Genomic DNA, 22,879 nt, shown 5'->3' with positions numbered 1-22,879 from the left:
GCAATTTAAAACTTTTAAAAGGTCAAAGTACTCTCAATGAAGGTTAATCTTCCTAGATGTTCTTCCTTGATTGTTAAGATAATTGGCTTTGTTTCTCCTTCCTTTGTTGACTACATTGGGTTGAATCCATTTCCTCGGATGGGGGCGGTTTCTGCCAGCAGAATGGGACGTTTCTCAAAATGCTGCTCTTGAGGGAGGGGACCCTGGGGAACAGCAGGAGGGGCAAATTGGAGGGGGGGGGGGAGGATCTGCCACAAAGGAGAGTCGAATCGGCAAAAATCGACCCCACCTTCTATTAGTGGAAGTCTGCCACTGGATCTAACCCATTATCATCCCACATAACTGGATCTCCTCTTCTGCTTTATCCTCATAACCACACTTTGAGATGGGTTAGGCTCTGAGAGAATGACTGGCCGAGGGTCATCCAGCAAGCTTCATGACTTAGCGAGGATTCGAACCTTGGCTCCCTCAGTCGTCATGCAGCTCTCTAACCACTGTGCATTACCGGCCTTCCTACATTTGCCCTCTGAAGTATACCATTTAAACACCAGCGGGGCATTTGGTGCTGTGTGACCTCCATACGACATGCTGCGCCTAAGGAACTGTAATTAGCTCTAATGGCCCTGTAAACGTACGTCCCAAGAGAGTTCATAAACTCACGATGAGTTGATTTTGTGGATACAAATAAAACAAGGCTGAGTTTAAACAGTAGATTAAATTAGAGTAGATAGCACTTTCTTTGCGTCTGAGTTATGTATACTCATTAGGGCTAACTTGCACAGTATGAAGAGTTGGAACGTTTGCCACTTCAAATTACAGGCTAAGGATTGCATGTTTGAATGCAACCCCCTGCTATTAAAATATCCTTGCAAACAGAAAACTAGGACATCAGGGGAAATTTGCCTCCTTCTTGGTAAGCTGATAATTTTGTTGCAGGGAGAGTCACACCACCCATGTAATAGCATCCACACATGTAACTTACCCATTTTCCCTTTTATAATACATTATTCTGTTGATTATATGAAGTGACTTATCTGTTGCGTTTTATCCTGCCCTGTCTGTTCTCCCCTTCCTGCATTTTATCCTCACCCTCTATGAGAAGTAGGATGAGAGAGAACGGCAGACCCCCAAGGTCACCCCAGTTGGTGCCAGGCCACCGGTCTCCCCAACATTTTAATCACTACGCTAAGCATTCTCTAGCGTGCTTTAACAGAGTAGTAATTTTAAAAAAAAATATTGTAGAAAACAAAATGATAGTATAGATGGGGTACAGAAAGAAAAAAGGATTATGTAACGTAATTGTATAGATCAGAAATAATTATATATAACAGAGTATATAAGACAAAAAATATTCTCCTCAATGTCCCTTCATACTTTTTAAGACAGAGTCTATAAAATACAGTGGTGCTTGCTTACGTATGTTGGGGTACATTTATATTCAACATTTTAGGTTTCAAACTTCATAACTAAACTGTTCTGTAACTACATTATTGGTTTCATCATTACTATATAACATATAGTTCAATATAACATTTTGCTACTTCTGCATACCTACTATGATGCTTAACAAATAACAAAGTTTAACAAACTTTTAACAGATATTTTTTTTTTTTGTAAAATTTTTATTGGGTTAGAACATTAATATTTTTACATTACATTGCATTCAATTATCCCCTAATTTTTCGTTTCTAACCCCCTCCCTTTCCCCCCCTTTTGTTGACTTCCAACAGCTTTCCCACCCTCTGTCCCTTTTCCCTTACTTCTATTAATTTCCTCTATCTAAAACAAATATATATTCTCCATTATATTAAGCAGTACATCTTTAACTCTTTTACTTACTAAACATCCAAACTATACTTCTTTAGATAAACAATTTATCCCATTTTCCAGTTTTGAATATTTCTGTATGTCATAAACCATAAAAATTTCCCACATTTAAATCAAACAATTTGATTTGTTCTCTCTATATTAATCATTTCTTCTCTTTATAGTATTTCTATATAACTCATCACATAGTCAGTCATTTTAACTCTTCTATACATTCAGTTTGGTGCATATAAGTCTTATCAAGTAAAAAAAAAATATTGTTAATTACTCAATCCTCATGTTTAAACCGTTAATTATTCTCTATCAATATTCTATCAATTAACCTTTACATATCTATATATATCTCAATCAATTAATTAATCTAACTGCTTATAAATTCACATTTCTCTTCCTCCCCCGGTAAAGTCACCCCTCTCTTTTATACTTTTATTGTACTTCAGTAGTTCTCAAACTGCCACAGTTTTCCTCCCACCTCCCACTTCTTCTCCAGATATTGTTTCAGCTTCTCCCAGTCTGTGTTAAACTGCCCTGAGTCCAGATCTCTCAGTTTTCTTGTCATCTTGTCCATTTCAGCCATATACAGCAATTTGTAGATCCAATCTTCAATAGTTGGCACTTCTTGTACTTTCCATTTCTGCGCATACAAAAGTCTAGCTGCTGCAGTCATATAAAATATCAACGTCCTATGGTGGGCTGGGATTCCCTCCATTCCCAAGTTTAGCAGCAGGAGTTCTGGGTTCTTATTTATTTGAAACTGTAAAATTTCACTCATTTCTCTTATTATTTCCCCCCAGAACTGCCTAGCTACCTCACACGACCACCACATATGATAGAGGGAGCCCTCATGCTTTCTACATTTTTAGCATTTATTAGAAGTGTTCAAGTTTCCTAGCGCAATCTTCTTTGGTGTCATGTACCAACGATAGATCATTTTGAAAATGTTCTCTTTAATATTAATACATGTCGTTGTCTTCATTGTAGTTTTCCACAAGTATTCCCATGCCTCCATTGTTATTTCTTTATTAAAATTTATAGCCCATTTCACCATTTGTGTTTTAACTGTCTCATCCTCGGTATACCATTTCAACAGTACTTGGTATACCTTGGATATTCTTTTCTTGTCCTCTTTAAAAAGGGTCTGCTCTAGTTCCGAATTCTCTGTTCGTATACCTCCCTTTACAGAGTCCGAGTTATACAAATCTCTGATCTGTCTATACTGGAACCAATCGTAGTTCGGTGATAGTTCCTCTTGCGTCTTTATTCTAAGTTTAGACACTTCAGTTTTAGTTATTTCTTTGTACGTTAAACATTGTTGTTCATTATCAACAGCTCTCGGATCTATCACCTCGTATGGAACCACCCACAAAGGGGTTCCTTCTTGTAGGTAAATTCTGTACTTCTTCCAGATTGTATATAAACTTCTCCTTACAAAATGATGCAGGAACATCGAGTTGACCTTTACTTTGTCATGCCATAGGTATGCGTGCCATCCAAAAAAATTTTTATATCCCTCTAGGGCTAATAGTTTCTTATTCTTTAATGTCATCCACTCTTTTAACCAAACTAGGCAGATTGCATCATGGTAAAGTCTCAGGTTGGGCAGTTGCATTCCGCCTCTTTCCTTTGCATCTTGTAGAACTTTTACTTTCACTCGAGGCTTCTTGCCTGCCCAAACAAAATCTGATATTTTCCTCTGCCATTTTTCAAATTGTTTAGAGTCTCTGATGATTGGTATTGTCTGTAGCAAAAACATTACTCTTGGTAACACATTCATCTTAACTGCTGCAATCCTGCCCAACCATGACAAATTCAGTCTATTCCATTTGATCAAGTCTCTCTCTATCTGAGTCCATAATTTTTCATAATTATTCTTGAACAAATCTATATTTTTTGCAGTCAGCTCAACTCCCAAATATTTCACCTTACTAGTTACTTCACAGTCCGTTGTTTCCATTAACAATTGTTGTTTCTGCTTAGTCATGTTTTTACATAATATCTTTGACTTCTTTTTGTTAATGAAGAAACCTGCCAAGTCACCAAACTCCTTGATCTTGTCTATCACTTTTGGCATGTTCTCCAATGGATCTTCTACAATTAACATTATGTCATCTGCAAATGCTCTAACCTTGTATGAATAGTCCTTTATTTTTATTCCTCGTATTTCCTCGTCTTGTCGTATTTGTATCATCAGAATCTCCAATACTAAAATGAACAACAATGGAGATAACGGGCAACCTTGTCTTGTTCCTTTACTAATCGTCAATTTCTTGGTCAGTTCATCATTCACTACAATTGCTGCAGTCTGGTCTCTATAAATTTCTTTAATTGCTCTGATGAATCTTTCTCCCAATTGTAGCTTTTCCATAGTGGCAAACAAAAAATCCCAGTTTAAATTGTCAAACGCTTTTTCAGCGTCTACAAAGAAGAAACCAACCTCTTTGTCACAACGCTTATCATAATATTCAATAGCATTGATCACTGTCCTTAAATTGTCTCTTATTTGTCTGTCTGGCAAAAAGCCTGCTTGTTCCTCCTCTATAACTTCCGAGAGCCACCCCTTCAGTCTCTCCGCCAATATCTTCGTAAAAATTTTATAATCATTGTTAAGTAGTGATATAGGTCTGTAATTTTTCACGTTAGTCAAATCTTGGCCCTCTTTTGGGATCAATGATATATTCGCTTCGCTCCAAGTGTCTGGAATTCTTTGATCCCTAAAAACTCCATTCATCACCTCTTTTAGGAATGGTGCCAGTTCGTTGGCCATTGTCTTATAAAATTTAGCCGTAAGTCCATCTGGCCCTGGCGCCTTTCCTAGATTTGCAGATTGTATTGCCTTACTTATTTCCTCATCAGTTACTTCACTATTCAACTTATTTCTCCAAGCTTCCGAGATCTCTGGAAGTTTGGTTTTCTCCAAATATGATGCTATTGATTCTTTGGTTACTTCTTTTTTATTATACAGCTTAGCATAAAATTTATAAAAGGCTCTACTAATGGTAGTCTGCTCCAGGTACGTTTTATTTTCTTCACAGATTTTATTTATTATTTTCTTTTCCCTTTTCTTCTTCAATTGCCATGCCAAATATTTCCCAGGTTTATTAGCACCCTCAAAAGCTTTTTGATTCAGTCTTTTAAGGTTCCACTCCAATTCTTTATTACTCATTGCTGTTAACTGTTCTTGAAGAATTTTAATTTCCTGATGTATTTTCTTTTTCCCTGGTCTCTTTTTTAACTGTATTTCTTTGGCCTTTATTTTCTCCTCAATCTCTTGTCTTTTCTCCTCTTTCTTTTTCCTTGCTCTGCCATTTAAGTCCATTAGTATGCCCCTTACAACCGCCTTGTACGCGTCCCAAACTTTACTGGTTGGTACTTCTTTATTCACGTTATATTGTATAAAAAACTTTGTCTCTCTTCTCAATATTTCCATATTTTCACTTTCCTGTAGCAAGTCCTCATTTATTCTCCAGGCTTTCCTTTTTCTCCTTTTTCCAAATTTCCACATAATTGGATTGTGATCTGAGCCTACCATCGGCATTATTTCTACCTCCTTAGTCCATAACGCTAAGTCCTTTGAGGCCCAGATCATATCAATTCTTGATAATGTAAGATGCCTTGCAGAATAAAAAGTAAACTGTTTGGTTTTAGGATATTCTCTCCTCCATACATCTTCGAGAGTCTCTTGTTGAATCAACTCAAAAAAAAGCTTTGGCAATAGTCCTCTTTTCTTTTGTGCTGTTGTAGTCTTTTTATCTAGTTCCAAATCTGTCACTCCATTAAAATCTCCAGCAAGAATTATCTGGTCATATACAAGATCGTCTAAATGCTTCCTTAAATCCTCAAAGAAGCTTTCCTTTGCACCGTTAGGTGCATAAAGTCCGACTACCAACACTCTCTTTAAATTCCAATTACATTCCACCGCTACAAATCTAGCTTCCACATCTCTCATAACAAATTTTGGCTGCAGCTCCTCTTTTATGTACAACACCACTCCTCTTTTTTTCTTGTTAGAGGCCGCTACAAATTCTTTGCCCAATTTTCCAGATTTTAAATATTTTACATCCTGTTTTCTAATATGGGTCTCCTGCAAACAAACAATATCACATTTTTGTTTTAGTAGCCAATGAAAAATATTTTTCCTCTTATTCGGTGAGTTTAGTCCATTTACATTCCAAGATAATACATTACACTCCATATTCATGGTTTTGTTGGTAAGTCTTTTTCATTGTCCTTGATAAATCTCTCCATCTCCCGCTCAGATCTGATGCGTTTTTTTGCCCCTCCAAACTCAAAGGACACTCCTTCCGGTAACTCCCATCTGTATCTGATATTCATGTCCTTCAAAGTTTGAATTAGCACTCTATATTTTTTCCTGTCCAGTAACACTGATCTGGGCAGTTCCTTCATTATGATAATCGTCTTGCCATCAATCTCCAATGGATCTTGAAATTGTTTTGTCACAATCCTCTCTTTCATGTTTCTAGTTGTAAACTGCACAATCACATCCCTTGGTAGTTTCCTCTGGGTTGCAATTCTCGAGTTCACACGGTACGCCACATCTAGGATAGCCACAATTTCCTCCTCCTCCTTCCCCAGGTAATCAGCCAACACCTCAGTCATCTGTTCTTGCGCTGACTTCCCTTCCACTTCTGGCAGACCACGAAAACGAAGCTGCTTCTCCATGTGTTTAGTTTCTGCAACTGACATCCTCCCCTTCACCAGTCTCATCTCTGTTTGTTGCGTTTCTATTAAATTCTCCATCGCGTCTTCTACTGTTTTAACTCTCTGCTGCGTTCCTTGTAATTCACTACTAATCGTTTCCACGCCTTTTTTCACTTCTGACAGCTCCGACTTTACTGTCTGTATAACTTCTTTGATCTCTTTAATAAGCTCCAATTTCGTGTCCTTAAGTTCTTTCATCATGTCTATAAGCTTTTTGTCCAAATTTTCTATTGCCGATTGCCACTCTTTTTTCGACATCGTGGGGCTTGCTTTAGCTCGCTCCCACGAATCTGCTCTCTTCCTTAGCTCCGTGGCGTATGTTTAAACGTTTTCCTTTTTTTTCAAATGTCCCAATCTTTGCCAAAATTAATTTTTTGTATCCAAAATGTCGGGCGTCTTTTCTCTATGGTTTCTCTATGTTATTGTAATCCAAGATGGCCTACTTCCTCTTCCGCTGAAGCCGCGACCCTTCCCTTTTCAAAAATGGCGATTCCCTACTTCCTGTCCGTCGGCAAGGGCCGCTTCCCTCCAGCCACTCTATTGTTGTTACGCACTTCCTGTCTCCCGTCTTCCCACAGCAGGTCTCGCGATGGTGTCTTTTTCCCACAGCTCCAAAACCACAGGTATTCAAAACAATAGTCCGATTTTTGCAATAACTTCTTTAAATTTAGTCTCTTTTAAAATACAACTCCTGCCGAGTCTTCACCTCCTTTTCACTAGTCTGTTGCAGTTTAAAAATCTACTTTCTTTCCTCTCTGTTTTTATCAATCTGTCCCGTTTCAAGAGATAGCGATCTTTACCTTCTCTTCAACTTTCTCGGGTTGTAATCGCTGTTTCGATCTTAAATTCTCCTCTCGACTTCCCTCCCCGATCGAAGCTTGGGTATGTAGGTCTTATGCCAGCCGAATTGGCCCCAGAACTGCCGCAGAGATTATAGCCGACCCGTCGCAAGGTGGGACCTCAAGGATTGGGGGGGAGACTCCTTGAGTAGAGCCCCCCCTCATCCGAGATCTAGCTCACCCTAGGGTCTTGAGCGTTCTTTGCCTGCTCCCCGCCTGAGAGCAGTCGGCCGCGGGTTATTTTCACCCCTCCGGCCGGTTAAAACGGCAGTCCGGTCAGCTCCGCAAATGGAGCTGCGTTAGACCTCCATGAATCCCAAACCGGAAGTCAAACTTTTAACAGATATTTTGATAGGTAATATATCATAATACAAAAGGAAAGTCTATTATTTATTGCAAAATAAGAGAGTAAAAGATGCTTCTGCTCACCATCTACTTTATACATTTATAGTCAAGATATTATATTTAAAACTTATTCACATTCTGCTTCTACAATACATTGCATTTATGTACAATTTTTTAAACGGTTTCTCATTCTAAATTTGTCTCCTGCTTACATAGTACGCATTCTATCTCTCCTCAGATTTCTTAACTGATCTGTTTCTCAAATAGGTTGTTAATTACCAGTGTAGTAATTTCAATGATGTGATTATGCTTGGCAGCATAATCTTAAACAAGCTTACCCCTGTCCATTGAAATCGCTAAACTTAGAAAGATGTAATGTTGTTGGGGTTTGCATCGGTGGCCTCCTAGCTAGATCAAGATGGTTAGCCGTGTTAGTCTGTCTGTAGCAGTAGAAAAGAGCAAGAGTCCATAAGGACCTATAAGAGTAACAAAATTTTTGGTAGGGTATGAGCTTTTGTGAGCCACAGCTCACTTCTTCAGATACCAGGTATCTAAAGAATTTTGTTAGTCTTATAACAACAGCAGCAACAACAACATCCGATTTATATACCGTCCTTCAGGACAACTTAATGCCCACTCAGACTTTTTTTTTCTTTATAAACATAATCATACAAAATCCAAAATATAACAATTCCTAAGGAGTTCCATACATCTAGAAATTCAATAGTTCTTGACAATGAATGTTAGAAGAAACAATATCTTTTTCCTGCAAAAATTGCACAATAGGGAACCATATTGCTTGGAAATTTTTTCGATAGGCTTCCAAATGTTGAATGCCTGTAGAGCAATCCACTTTACCCAATATAAAATGATTCCAGATGGAATCATACCAATTTTGTAGTGAGGGCCCTTTCTTATTTCTCCATTTCTTGGCAATCTCTATCCTAGCAATTGCTTATTGTAGCCAGCTTGTTTTTATCTACTTGTTTTAACAAATCTATTTCTAGAAAAATATTTTCTGGATTTCTTGGAATCTGTTGGCCCACTATACTTTCTATTTGCAATAATACTTTATTCCAGAACCTTTTAACGATGGGGCAAAGCCAAAAACAATGTAAAAAGTCTCCTGTCTGTCCACAACCTTTCCAACATTTTAAGTTCAATTTTTTTTTTAAATTTAGCAATTCTCATTGGAGTTAAATAGCTTCTATGTAATATTTTAAATGAGTTAAGGTGAATTGTTGAAATTTTAGAGTTAAAACTTGGGGCCTTCCATGCTTTTTCAAACTCTTCTTTGGAAATTCTACCTTCACAATCTGCAGTCCAAGCTCTTTCAGCTGTTATATTAGGTTTATTACATGTTGATAATAATTTATAGATCTTAGAAAGGAGACCTTTATGGCCACTCTCACTTTGCTTAAATAGTGCTTCTAGAGCAGTTAAAGGCATTGCCCAATTTCGCACTATACCTAGGGTTTCTAGAATATGTCTAATCTGATAATAATTTAACCAAGATATACTGTCTTGCATTGCAGCCTCTATATCTGGGTTGGAAAGGATTTGACCATTTGAAATAAAATCTGCCAATCTAACAAAGCCTTTAAGGTACCATCGTCTAAAAGGAGAATTCCCTTGAGCAGGAGGGAACCAAGATTGATTAGTATAAGAGGCATATCTGGAGGATAAGGGAAGAAGTTCACTTCTATATTTATCCCAAATTTTCAAAGATATCCTTAAAAATTTATTTTTTTGGACTAGGGGCGATCTATCCATCGGTAAATTCCAAAAAATTTCTAGAATTGTACGTTTGTCACAAAAGGCCTTTTCAGTATGTTGCCAGCTTGTTTGTTCATCTGGATTGAACATAATTACTCTAAGCAGTGCCGTTAATATGGCAGCTTAATAATAAAGTTGCCCACTCAGACTTGTTTACTAAGTACGTTATTATTATCCCCACAACAAAACACCCTGTGAGGTGGGTGGGGCTGAGAGAGCTCCAGAGAGCTGTGACTAGTGGCAAGCTGCTTCGGAATTCTGGTATTTACTCAGTTCGGTATGCTCCGTAAAGATTTGGAGCATAATGAAGTGAGAGGGAGCAACCCCCCCACCCCACCTCCTAGCCCCCTGGGGCAACCCCTCCACCCCCCACCCACTTACCTGGCTGGCAGGGAGAGGGGGAGGGTGATCAGCTAGGTGGCGGGACGCTGCCACTGTGGCAGCAGCAGCACAAGCAGGGCTGGGGTGGCCCGGAGCTGGCTCCTCTGCCACTGCACCGCCTCCTCTGGGCCTGCAGGGCAGCAGGGAAGGCCAGAGCTGCCTCCTCCGGCCCTTCCTGCTTGTCAAATGGCCACTGCAGCAGCCATTTGAGGGGCAGGAAGGGCTTTCTCCTCCTCCTATGCCGCGCTGCAGCCCTGCAGGGCAGCGGGGAGGGCCGGAGCCACGACTGCTGCCGCCGCCTCCTCCACCACCAGTGACAGGGGAAAGGTAAGTGAGGGGGGTGGCTGGGGCTGAGGGTTGGGGAGCTGTTTAAAGGGCCCTGCAGGAAAGGGTCCCTTTAAACTCAGCCCCAAAGCTTTCTGAAGCATTACGAATGCTTCGGAAAGTTTTGATGCGGAATTTCCGAATCGGCTAGCATGCTGGCCCTGATTCGGAAATCCTGAATCTTTACGGATCGGGTCTGATTCAGGTATTTTATCCAAATCAGAAACCTGAAGCGCACATCCCTAGCTGTGACTAGCCCAAGGTCACCCAATTGGCTTCAAGTGGAGCAGTGGGGAATCAAACCCAGCTCTCCAGATTAAAGTCCTGCACTCTTAACCACTACGCCAAACTGGCTCTACTGGACTCAGCCTCCTAGACATAATTATTTTTGAAGTTCCAAACTGCTTCACTTCATGGAAATCACATGAGATGGTAGACTGGCCTAGGAAAGTTCTCCTTCACTGCATTCCACACGTAGCGAATACTAATGAGGTAGGTGAGTTAGTGCACTGTACCCCAAATTTCAAAGATCTCCCAATCTCCTGAAGTGTATTCTGGCCACAATGACTTCACGCACAGTGCTTCCTTAGAATTTCTTAATGCTCTTGGATAGCAATCTTGACCAATGCTGATACTAAGTTTGAGCTGAACTGTGAAGATTTATGCCAAGAAGTTCTTATTTCTTCTGTATCGAGACCGCTTGTGTGATTCTTCTCTGCGCTTAAAAAACCCCACAACTTTTATATCGAGAACTGAATGTCCAAATCTTCATATTTTAGACAGGAATGTAGAGCAGTGCAGCTGTTCCTGAAAGCTGCCAGTAGAACCAGATGTGAACAAATGGATGTTCCTAACTGAACTTAAAGAGAGTGAATGTTGGCAACTCAACCCCAGTATGGATTTACAGGACTAATTTTGTTCTGGCCTGGTTTCAGCACTCAGTCTGTCATAAAGCGATCTGTTTTGATTACTTAGTGTAGAAGAAAAAGGCAGGAAGCCTGTGATCTTATTGATCTGCCTGCAGAGCTTCTATTGGTTCTCGATTTTGTCAGTCATGGTATCCTTCTGGATGAAACAAAACAGAATTCCAGTGGCACCTTAAAGACTTTAACAACATTTACAGTGAAATCCTAAGCAGAGTTACTCCAGTGTAGGGTTTCAGTGGGCTTAGACTGGAGTCACTCTGCTTCGGATTTCACTGTTATTCCATAATGAGCTTTTGTGAGTCAGAGAATAACTGGAATAAGTGTTGTTAGTCTTTCAGGGGCCACTGGACTTCTGTTTTATTTTTATTTTGGTACAGTAATTAATATGGCCGCCCCACTGGAATTATCCTTCTGGACAACCTTTCTGGGATGGGTGTTGTGGGTCCACTTTAGGCCATTATTTGGCATTTTTGCCTTTACCAGCGCTTTAGTGACACCACATTTTAAAGAGGATATGTGTGAAAGTGGATGTAATTTGTTACCATGTTTTTTTTTTCTTACACGGGGACTCTCCAGCCCTTTACTTCTTGCGGCATTGGTTCTGCTGGCCAAAGGACCACGACTCCTCCGCCGTCCCAGATCCCAGACCCACCTTTTGCTTCCCCTGTAATGCCTCATCGGACGTCCTTAGGTGGGATTCTCTCTCCAGGCAGCTGGGGCGGGCTGCTCGGGAAACCAGAACTGGTCACCAAGCTGATCTCGGCAGGAACTCAAGACAGCGAGTGGGGGTGCCCCACCTCTCTAGAAGGCCAGCTTGGATCTGTTATTATATTTCATGAAGCCCTGCAGCCTTCTCATGTGAAAGCGTTATATTTGGCAGGTGAGCGCTTCAACTACTGCTCGTCTTAGATGCTTTAGTGGTAAAAATGCATGTCCGCATCCCACAAGTGGGATCTGGGTCAGGCCTGGTCCACCTAGTTATTTTAAGTGTGGCCCTGTTCAGTTTTTAATATTTAACATTTTACTTGTATTGAGGTGACAGCAATAGAAATACGTAGAACATTAATGTTTACTTATTTTTAATTTTAACGGAATGACCACACATCCACGCACATGCACACGCACGCATATATAACCGCACTGTTAAATAGGCTCTGCGCATCTCCTTGTTTAGTGCTTACGGCACATTGAGCTAGTCTGGATGCTGATGTTTTTGCTTGCTGTGGCTTCATGACTGCCTGTGGGGCTCCAGTTTCTTCTTGAATCTGGATCCATCCCCACAGACTGGATGCGTGGTATCCCCACGTGCGTCTTTCTTGCTGTGCCAGCGAGAGTTTCAAGATCATCTGTACTAACAATAGTGTAATAAAAGTGTTGACAGAAATGCATTGTAATGTTTTTCATATTTTGAAGGTCCAAACTGCTTAACCCCATGGAAATCCCAGGAGGCTGAGATGGTAGATCTGCCTAGCAAAGTCCTTTTTCATTATACTCCAAAGGTATCAGTGAAGAGATGTCCCCCCCCCCCCCCCGGTTGTGCTCATGCAAGTTGAATGCAGCATTGGAAAAAAAATAGACCCATGTGAAGTAGGACTTGGCTGCTTCTGTTTTTAATCTGGGGGGGGGGCTAGCAGTGTCTTCCTCTGGGCTTCGAGGGGTGTGCTTGGTTGTGGGGGGGGGAGGTTTGAAGGCCCATCACCAACAGGGAGAGAAATTCTTGAATAAGTGCATTGCATTCTTTCAAGGTCATGAGACATTTCATCAGGAAGTTATAAACGTCGTTTCTATATTTTCTCAGTTAAAGATCCTGCTAGATTTGGTGGCGGCTCTTGCATGCATGGATCATGAGCAGCTCTTGCGTGCAGCTCACAGGAGCCAGCGTGGTGTAGTGGTTAGAGTGTTTGCCTAGAACTAGGGAGGTCCAGGTTCGAATCTCCACTCTGCTGGCTGGGTGACCTTGGGCCAGTCACACACTCTTAGCCCAGCCAACCTCTCAGAGTTGATGTGAGGAAAAAATGGCGGAGAGGGGATAACAGCGTCAGCTGCTTTTTGTCTCCACTGGGGTTGAAGGCAAATTATACATGAAGTAAATCATAAAGAAATAAACTTCCAATCAGATAGGAAGAGAGGGGAAGAGTCCCATTTCCAGTAACCGCGGGATGGCACTGGCTGCTCACTGCCCCCGTGGATGCTCCCCGCACCTCACCGAAGTCGCTTTTGGTTTTAGAGCAGAAAAAAGAAGCTGGCAGAGAAGATGTAAATCACGGTTGGAGGGACAGGTCTGTACGGGTTTGTCACATGCCAGGCCAGGAGAGGCAAATGCCCCGTCCCTTTAACTGAGGCTTTGTTGGGTGCCAGGCAAGGCGGCGCAGGCCACGCTTCCAACGCGTGGAGCGCTCAAGCAAGAGGCTAGTTCCAGCAGCATAGTCAAGGTCCAGCCCTAGGTCCAGAGCACAGAGTCCAAACGCCGGTGGTCGCCTGGTCCAGTGGGCAGTCTGAAAAGCAAAGTCAGTCAGTCGGCCCAGCGGTCAGTTAGTGGCGAGTTCAAGAGCTGGACGGAAGGAGAGTCGAGGGACGGTCTGAAGATCACAGAAACAAGACCAGCTCCAGCGCAAGAGTCGGGGTGGTGACTTGCTGGTCTCTCTCGGCTGGGCGTGCAGCCAGTTGCTTGGGAGCGATCCTGGGGCTACTCGTCGCTGCCAGCCAGCAGCTGGCATTGGACCAGGGGGCGTGCGCTTTGCCATCTCTCCTGCAGGCTTGCCTCAGTGGCTGTGCCTCTGCTGCTGGCTGTGGGTCCTGAGGAGCCTGCAGCTGGCCAGCTGGCTTGCCCGTGCCTGGTTCGGGGCCAGCTACCCAGGGCTCCTCTTCTCCTAAGGAGTCCTCTCCTGTCGAGGGGCCCTCAACACTGCTCTGCCCTGGCTGGCCCACGACAGGCTTAATGGCAAGGGTTTTTTTTTTTAAATAAATGGAGTGATGTTATTTTGATCCATTGCATGAAAACCTTCAGTTACCCATTTTCATACATGACCCTTCTCTTACAGGGACAGGATCCGCCCCCCCCCTTCCAGGTTGCTGGCACCCTTGGTCCCCTGCCCTCACCCCCACATCTGCTTTTATTTTTCATGTCCGACTTCCATTCCCTCATTTTATGTGCTGGCGGGTTAACCTGGCACTTAGCTCAGACCTCAGTAATTCGAGAGAAGAGAGAGTATTTTCCATTTATCCAAGAATCTAATAGTTGCTGACATCTAAAGGGAGGGTCTAGTGGTCTGTTGCAATCAGATTCGGAGGCAACTCCTCCTATCCCCTTCTTAACCTTTTGCAAAAGCGTTATTTTATTTTTAAAAGAGAGAGAGATGCATTCAGATATTGTGAACATAAGTTTGTTCACGATGAGCGCAGTCCTGGCTTCTTGTCATGTGCCCATGGCTCTTCCCTGCCTCATGTGCAGGGCGTTCTCGTTCCAGAAATTTTCACTCCTGTTAGTTGCAATGCGCAGAAATGGACATCTGTACAAAAGTGTGTTTGTTTCCTATAAATTGGGATTCCAAAACAATTAAGCCATGGTTTGGAATCCTGTGTTTTGGCGTGGTGGGGAGTGGGGGGGGGGCTGTCAAGGGTTCCAAGCCCCTCTGCCCCGGCCCAGCTAAGGGGAAGGGACACAGGCTGCCCGGAAGGCCTTTTTCAGACAGCACACAAATTACAAAAGGGGCAAGAGGAGAAAGTCTCCCTCATGCCTAGGTAGGCTGCCACCAGCTCCCCTGTCTATCCCAAGGCTGAGGAGTCAGGGAGCAAAGCTCCAGAGCCTATTAGGGAATTAACCAAACAGAAATCTGCCTTGCAAGGGTGGTTTGCAAGCAGAGGTCGCAGCACAAAGTACTGTTATGGTAGGTGTTTCTCGAGCACACACAGGGTGAGTTAAACAAAAATTGTATAGCTTTGAGACTTCAGAGTCACAATAACCCTCACAGGGTAAAAATGCAATTGTTTATTAATCAGAATGCAAGGTTATCACAAAGCACAAGACGAAATGTGAGAACAAAACAAAACAAAAAAAACCCTATAGCTGTTGGCACTACGTACCACAGTAATTCCTTAGGAGGCAAAACAAGTTGGTCTCCAAGATGTAGCAATCAAAGTCTCTGGTCAAGAGCCCACACAGCCAAGCAGCCGTCTCCAAGGTGGGAGCCTCAGTCCCTCTCACAAGACCAGCCAGAAGCAGAACAAGGGGGCAAGGGGCAGTTGTCTGTTGCTGACTCCCGCCACAAGCTCAGACTCCCATGTTTTTCGTAGCCAATTTATGCTAGTTGAGGCCGGAGTAGCTCAGGCCTGACAGCCAATCCAGTCACAGCTTGCCAACGTCACCTGAGAAATAGGTGTCTAGTGCAAAAGGGACGCGTGTCAAGTCTGCAGCTCTTGGCACACGACCCAAATCTGCAGGTGCAAATTTGATTGCCAGTTAACTCACACACAAAAAAGGTCAGCTATGGAGGCTCGACTTGACACCAGCTAGAACAGGTTGTCTTATCTCAAGGACAGAAGTGAAAGTACCTTGCTGCTAGCAAGAGACGAAGAGGACTCTCAAGGGGGGGAAAATTTCTCTTAGAAATGAACTGACTCTCAAGAAACGGCTTCTCATACAAACTGAGCATAGCATTTTTTTCTCCATAGGGGCAAACTCCACTTGGGGTGGCTCAGCAAATGGGAGCTTGCAGACACCCGGGAGCAGGAAGCCTTCAGTTGTGCGCTGCACTTGAGAGGAGGAGGCAGGGCCAGAGAAACAAACTCAGTTCCTGCCCGTTGCAAACAAACCTCTTTTTTTATCTGTTTGATTTCTCAATAAAAGCTTAAGTATGATTCTTATTTATGAATGAACATGGAATCCTGTTTTCTGTTTCCTTCTGGCAGGCTTGCAAAAGCCCAATATGTCTTGACCTTTCCCCAAATCTTTTCCATGGAAGGCTGACTGGAAACAAAGTTGTGAATTGGGACATCAAGGTAGGGCACTTTCAGTCATCTTTTGTAAGCGTCGCTTTATTTTATGCTAAACTGGATGATGAAGTGTGTGAGAAGCTGCCCCCTGACCTACCCATATGTTCTGGGACCAGTGACAAATTGTGGTGTGTGTGTGTGTGTGTGTTTTGCAAAATGACCAAGAGTTAAAGGAGGGTAAGGCTTATGGGAGAAGGCAGTAGTAACAGAAGAAAGTTAGCTGAGTAGATGTATTATAAATTGTAATATCTTGGAAGTGCTTAATAAGGGTGCATGAAATGAAAGATAGTAAAGAGTCCAGTAGCACCTTTAACCAACTTTATTGTAGCATAAGCTTTCCAGAACCACAGCTCTCTTTGTCAGATGCATCCGACGAAGAGAGCTGTGGTTCTCGAAAGCTTATGCTACAATAAAGTTAGTTAAAGGTGCTACTGGACTCTCTATTTATTTTGCAACTACAGACTAACACGGCTATGGATCTATGAAATAGAAGAGCTTCAGTAAGTTTTCTGCAGGGGTCCTCTGAACAGCAGCTTTCAGAAGTACTGCTGATCCATATCTGAAGAATTCCTTGATGAAGTATCATCTTTCCTCTTGCTTTGTTATTTGAAAGATACTTAGATTCAGTGCCTTGTTGATGTTGATCCTGGGTTGATCCCCATCTGAGGTCTGGATTGGCTTGGGACACGAAGAGGATCCATGTAGATCTAGCACTGCCTTGAATAGGGCCTGCAGGGTTCGGAAATTCAGTAATTTGGAAAATGCATTGAGGGCTGGTTGGCTTTATTTGCTTTTTGAGTGTGGAATTAAGTTGTCCTGAAGGGGCGGTATATAAATCGAATGTTGTTATTATTATTGTTATTGATATTATTTATGTACACACATGCTTCCAAGGCATTTCAGAATCTTTGTGCTGCTGGTATAATGAGAAGTCCAGTTTGCTTATTTCTCATTGATGTGGATATTTAAAAATCTTTTTGTTGTTGGTTTCAAGATGTTTACTTTCTTTTTCCTCACCTTTCCTATTCTTTTCCCCTCCCCCCCATTTCCTTCTTGGTGTCTCAAGGATATGATCAATTGTGTAGGGGGATTAAACGTGCTCTTCCCGCTGCTCGAGCAGATCAGCTTCCTTGGTGACCAGGTGCCCGAGAGGACAGACCGGCAATTTCTGCCCCCTGAATTGGTGACACCAGTTGAAGGAGACTGGGTGGTATTAACTTCCACCAAGGCTTCAGGTAGGAAAAGGACTGTAAATTGAAATGGCATGTAGCCTTTTCTCTGAGCTAGAAGGGAACAGTGGACTAAAATGAAAGTATTTCCTGATTTTTCTCTTCTTCTACAATTGTGTAAGAATTCTGTCTGTCGGTGCCTGCCTGCCTTCCTACCTGGCTCTATTTTATCTTACAGAGGCTCGCTTGGAGAAGAACATAGTCGCAACCTTCATTTTGGTGATAAAGCACTTTATTCAAAGGCATCTGATCAACCAGGAGAATCTTGTTCACATGCACGGAGTCGCCACCTTAGGAGCCCTATTGCAGAATGTGAGCAAAAATTATAAAACGATGCATATGGGTACCTTCCAAATCTTGGCAGATAACAACCGGACTAAGCAGTGTTGAGAAGCTGTCATTCCTTGTGCATTGTTAGCCCCATGTTTTATAAGCCAGTTGCTGTGCAAATTCACGATACCTTGAATGTTGCTGTGCTTGCAGATGCCCAGAATGGGTATACACCTTGGTTTACCTGAAGCACAGTGGATCTTCCATTGTTAGAGCAGCTTACATTGGGTTTCCATTGGTCTGAATGGGAACAAACTGCTCTGATATAGATCAGTAAAAACTTAAAAGAGTTGAATATGAAATGCCACCAGTGCCGTGAAATCAGAAGAGTGGGACATATCCAGCACACACCCTCTTGCTGCAGTCCTCTGAAATTCTGCTTCTGGGGTAGCTCAGTGAAACTTCAGGGACATGGGAGTCTGATACTGGCAGAAATCGCCCCCTTATCCTATGCCAACCGAAGTGCTGTGGTGCCTGCAGAACGGCAGCTTCAGGTGCTGCACTTCCCAGCTACTTATTAGCATCCTGAGTTAGAAGCTAGGAAGATCATTCTTCCTTGCTTATCCCAATCAGCTTTCTCCCAAACCCTCTGAAAACCCAGGCCGCTGGGTGCTGGACTGGCCCCTGAGAGGACAGGCATGCAACTGATGGCAGAATGCACTTACATGGGGGAGGAGCAAGTGACTATATGAAGCTGCCTTGTGCCATTTGTCCACCTAGGGTAATGTTACCTGTGCTAACAGGCAGCAGCTCCTCAGGCTCTCAGGCGGAGAGGAGTCTTTCCCGGCGTCTGTTGCCTGAGATCTTTTTAGCTACAGATCCCAGGGATTGAGCTAGGGATCTCTTGAAACACTTGAGAGCTCTGCTTGTAGAAGACAGAGTCGAGTGTAAATTGCCTAATCCCAACTAGTATTGCAGCCTCCCAATCCTCAAGGCTGTTTTTTTTTCCCTGTGGGGTCCCGAGACTCCAAGCAACGCCTTTCTGGCGGGGGGAGCGGGGGTCAAAAATGACTGCTTGTGGAAAGGGAACATAGGGGGAGTCTGCATGCCTTGTGCTGGCCTGTTGGATACAACCCAATACTGAACGTGTTTCCTGGTACCCACTTCATTCTTCCTCAAAGCAAAGGACCAAGCCTGGCTCTGATCCACCTCATCGGATGGGGATACGTAGCCGTAGAACAGGGAAGGTCTCGTCACCTTTCTGTCTGCCGCGAGCACCCCTTTGGGAAGCAGCGGCCCATTTCTTAGGAGGAGTCCTTGCTGCGGAACCTCCTCCTGCGTTGTGATTGGCCCCAACCCCCGTGACCACCATTTGGTGGGCGGTTGTGCCATCCAGGGCAGCCATTTTGTTCTCAACATTCCAGAAATGCCCACTGGCTCAACAAGGACGAAAGACCCTTGTAGCATTTGAGTAAACACCTAATGCAAGAAGTTGGCCTCAACTCCCAAAGAAAGTGGCCACGTGTAAATTGGAAGCTGTTGTACAAAATGATTGGCTTTCTTTAAAATCCTCTTTAGCAAAAAAAAAAAAAATCTTACTAGGTTAAATGTGAAATACTTTGTCGTTATTGCTTAGGTGCCAAGCAGCTTCATGGATGTGAATGTACTGATGGCAGTCCAGTTACTTATAGAACAGGCCTCCGTGGCCAAAAATGTGCAACTTTTGCAGCAGATGTATCAATACTTACTTTTCGACTTCAGTATCTGGAACCGGGGAGATTTCCCGTTTAGAATTGGTAAGGTTTTACGCTTAATAAAATGAAAGAGCGCAACACTGTTTGCAGCATATAGAACTTTGGTTCCAAAACAAGGTGGTTCGGCTGGATCGGGCCCACAGAGTGAAATGTATTGTTTACTTATTTGAAATATTTTATTGATCTGAAATATTTCCCCCCACCTTATCCCTGCAAGATCAGAGTGCCTAACAGAAGTGGTGAAAGCTGCAAGAACTCAAAAGTCATAAACACCAAGCAACAAATTAACAATTAAAACACACAAAAAACCAATACGCACTCCACCAGATGCCCTCTAGAATAAACAGAAATAGAGGGAACTGCCCGTGTTTTCCTCCTGAATCAGAGCAAAGGCACTTTAAAAAACCCTCTTTGCTTGCGCATGTCCTTGTTCCTGCTCTGGATCTAATTAGCAAAAGATAACAAAGAGATGTCAAAAGAGAAGGGGGGGGGGTGTTGGACATGATGTCGAAACGGAACCCTGGACTTACGGGTGGGACGCTTTGCTGCTGGGTAAAGGATGGGAGCAATATGGGCCTCTGGAGTTGCCCTGCAGAGAAGGCTCAGAGTCTGGAAGAGTTCTGAATGTGTGAATGCAGTAGAGATGCATATGGCTCTGTGTGTGTGTGTGTGTGTGTGTGTGTGTGTACACATACACACACACACACACACACACACACTCTTAAGGATTGGGCCATTTGGGACTAATTGAGAAGCAGTAGAGACCTGGGGCGGAGCTGGCCCGTCCTGATGGGGAACCTTGCTACGTTTTCAGGGCACATCCAGTACCTGTCTACGATTGTCAGAGACAACAGAAGGCTCTTCCGGAAGAAGTACGGAGCGCAGTTTTTACTGGATACTTTGAGGTTCTATTATGGGTATGAGTCTTTATTCTTCTTGAATAATTTCTTTGTTGTGTATTGCATTTGAAGTTGACACTCTGAATACCCACTGTAATCTAACACAACCCAAGCCAGACTTTCCAGAGTTGTGAACACTTTTTTCCATTTCTCCTACAGTTATCGCTTTTTACTGGCAAATAGCTACAGATGCTGCAAGAGTGTTATATCGAACATTCAATATTGTATATTTGAGATGTTCAGATTATCTCAAATATACTATATAAATGATACCAATCACAGAGTTAGAAGGGGCCATACAGACCTTCTAATCCAACCTCCTGCCCAATGCAGGATGAGCCTAAAGCATCCCTGACAAATATTCATCCAGCCTCTTCTTGAAAACTGCCAGTGAAGGGGAGCTCACCACCTCTCTAGGCAGCTGATTCCAGCTTTGAACTACTCTGATCATGAAAAGTTTTTCCTAATATCCAGCCGGTACCGTTCTGCATGTAATTTAAGCCCGTTGCTTCAGGTCCTACCCTCTGCTGCCAACTGTAACAGCTCCTTGCCCTCCTCCAAATGACAGCCTTTCAAATATTTAAAGAGAGCAATCATGTCCCCCCTCAACCTCCTCTTCTCCAAACTAAACATTCCCAAGGCCCTCAGCCTTTCCTCGTAGGGCTCAGTCTCCAGACCCCTGATCATTCTCGTCGATCTCCTCTGCACCCTCTCGATTTTGTCCACATCCTTTTTGAAGTGAGGCCTCCAGAACTGCACACAATACTCCAGGTGTGGCCTGACCGAGGCAGTATAGAGAGGGGCTATGACCTCCTGCAATTTCGACGCTATGGCCCCTTTGATACAACCCAAGATTGAATTAGCCTTTTTTGCCACCGCATCACACTGACTGCTCATATTTAGTTTACAGTCCACTCTTACCCCAAGATCCCTTTCACATATACTACTGCCCAGAAGTGTATCCCCCATCCAGTATTTGTGCTTCCCATTTTTGTGGCCCAGATGTAATACTGTGCACTTGTCTTCGTTGAATTGCATCCTATTCACAGCTGCCCACTTCTCCAGAGTATTCAGGTCTTGTTGAATTTTAACTCTGTCTTCTTGGGTGTTTGCCACTCCTCCCAATTTGCTATCATCAGCAAATTTAATGAGCAGCCCTTCCACTCCTTCATCCAGACCATTGATAAAAATATTGAAAAGTACCGGGCCCAAAACCGAGCCCTGTGGCACCCCACTGGACACCTCCCTCCAATCTGATGAAACGCCATTGACCATCACTCTTTGGGTGCGGTCCTCTAACCAGTTCCCTATCCACCAAACTGTCCTATATAGTCCAGTCTTCCAGTTTATCCATTAGTGTCAGGCCTGGCTAGGGGATTCTCTCAGACTCTCCACTTCATCCAACACGGTTGTATGAGTTTAAGGTCTTCATTCAGATAAAACTCCCTAGAAGTGCACTGATAGAGAGATTGCCTGGAATGCTGAAGCAAAGTCTTCCCCGAGAGGTTATACCCCCAGTCCCCTCCCCCTAGTTCAAACAAGTCAGTTGAGGTCAGCGAAAGTCTTGAAAAAGCTGCAGAGCATAATTTCCTAAGGTCTTTTCCCAGACTGATAACACCTCTCTGCAAAGCGTAACCAAGATACAAGAAAGTTACACTACAGGAAGAAAGCCCATCCCCACCCCCAGTAGATATGCATTCACAGTTATGGCAGGCAGGCTGGCTTACCTGCCTGACACTTAGAATGTCATGGGGGACCTTACTGAAAGCTTTACTGAAATCCAAGTAAATCATGGTGACAGAGTTCCCACGATCCAGTAAGCTTGTCACTTGATCAAAGAAGGAAACCAGGTTGGTCTGACAAGATCTGTTGGGGACAAAACCATGTTGACATCCCCGGGTCACTGAGCAGTCCTTCCGATGCTTACAGATCAATCCCTTAAAATCTGCTCTAATATCATCCCAGCAACAGAAGTCAGACTGACCAGCCTGTAGTTTCCCAGGTCATCCTTCTTCCCTTTCTTAAAGATTGGGATAACATTTGCTCTTCTCCAATCTTGTGGCACATCCCCAGTCCTCCAGGAGGCCTTGAAGATGATGGACAGGGGTTCTGCAAGTTCTCTAGAAAGTTCTTTGAGTGCTCTTGGGTGCACACCATCCGGCCCAGGGGATTTGTATTCTTCCAGTGCAGCCAGATGCCTCTCCACAACTTCTCTGTTAATGTCAACTAGTCACCCAGGTGTCCTGTCATGTCTTCTACCATCTCTAGATGGGCTTCAGTTCTTCAGGGAGAAAGAGGCAAAAAAGTCATTAAGCCTGTCTGCTTTTTCTCTGTCCTCCATCAGAGTTTCTCCTTCCACTTTCAACAGCGTTCCAATTGCCTCTTTTACCTTGCGTTTGCTTCTCCCATATTTGTGGAAGTTTTTCTTATTGTAGCGAGCCCCCCTGGCCAGACACAGCTCATACTGAGCTTTGGCTTCTCTGATGGCTGATCTGCAGTACCAAGTAACCCTCATATATTCCTCTTTAGAGGTCTGTCCTCTCCAATTCCTGAACATTTCCTTTTTCTCCCTTAGCTTATTCTGGAGCTCTCTGTTCA

The 22,879-nt window shown here is 43.2% G+C and overlaps 1 protein-coding gene across 1 annotated transcript in view; it reads left to right on the top strand.

Moving 5' to 3' along the window:
- The window catches only part of NBEAL1 (neurobeachin like 1), a 178,378-nt gene that overhangs the window by 84,167 nt on the left and 71,332 nt on the right, over positions 1-22,879 (top strand). Inside the window, exons 17-23 of the mRNA XM_054971050.1 lie at positions 11,714-12,017; positions 12,551-12,636; positions 16,046-16,135; positions 17,196-17,364; positions 17,537-17,670; positions 19,265-19,424; positions 20,197-20,299. Coding sequence (XP_054827025.1) covers positions 11,714-12,017; positions 12,551-12,636; positions 16,046-16,135; positions 17,196-17,364; positions 17,537-17,670; positions 19,265-19,424; positions 20,197-20,299 — 1,046 coding nt within the window. The remainder of the gene's footprint in view (positions 1-11,713; positions 12,018-12,550; positions 12,637-16,045; positions 16,136-17,195; positions 17,365-17,536; positions 17,671-19,264; positions 19,425-20,196; positions 20,300-22,879) is intronic.

Source organism: Eublepharis macularius, chromosome 2, assembly GCF_028583425.1.
Source record: "Eublepharis macularius isolate TG4126 chromosome 2, MPM_Emac_v1.0, whole genome shotgun sequence".
Taxonomy (NCBI): Eukaryota; Metazoa; Chordata; class Lepidosauria; order Squamata; family Eublepharidae; genus Eublepharis; species Eublepharis macularius.
Note: the sequence above shows the minus strand (reverse complement) of the source record. Positions and strands in the feature narration are given on the sequence as shown.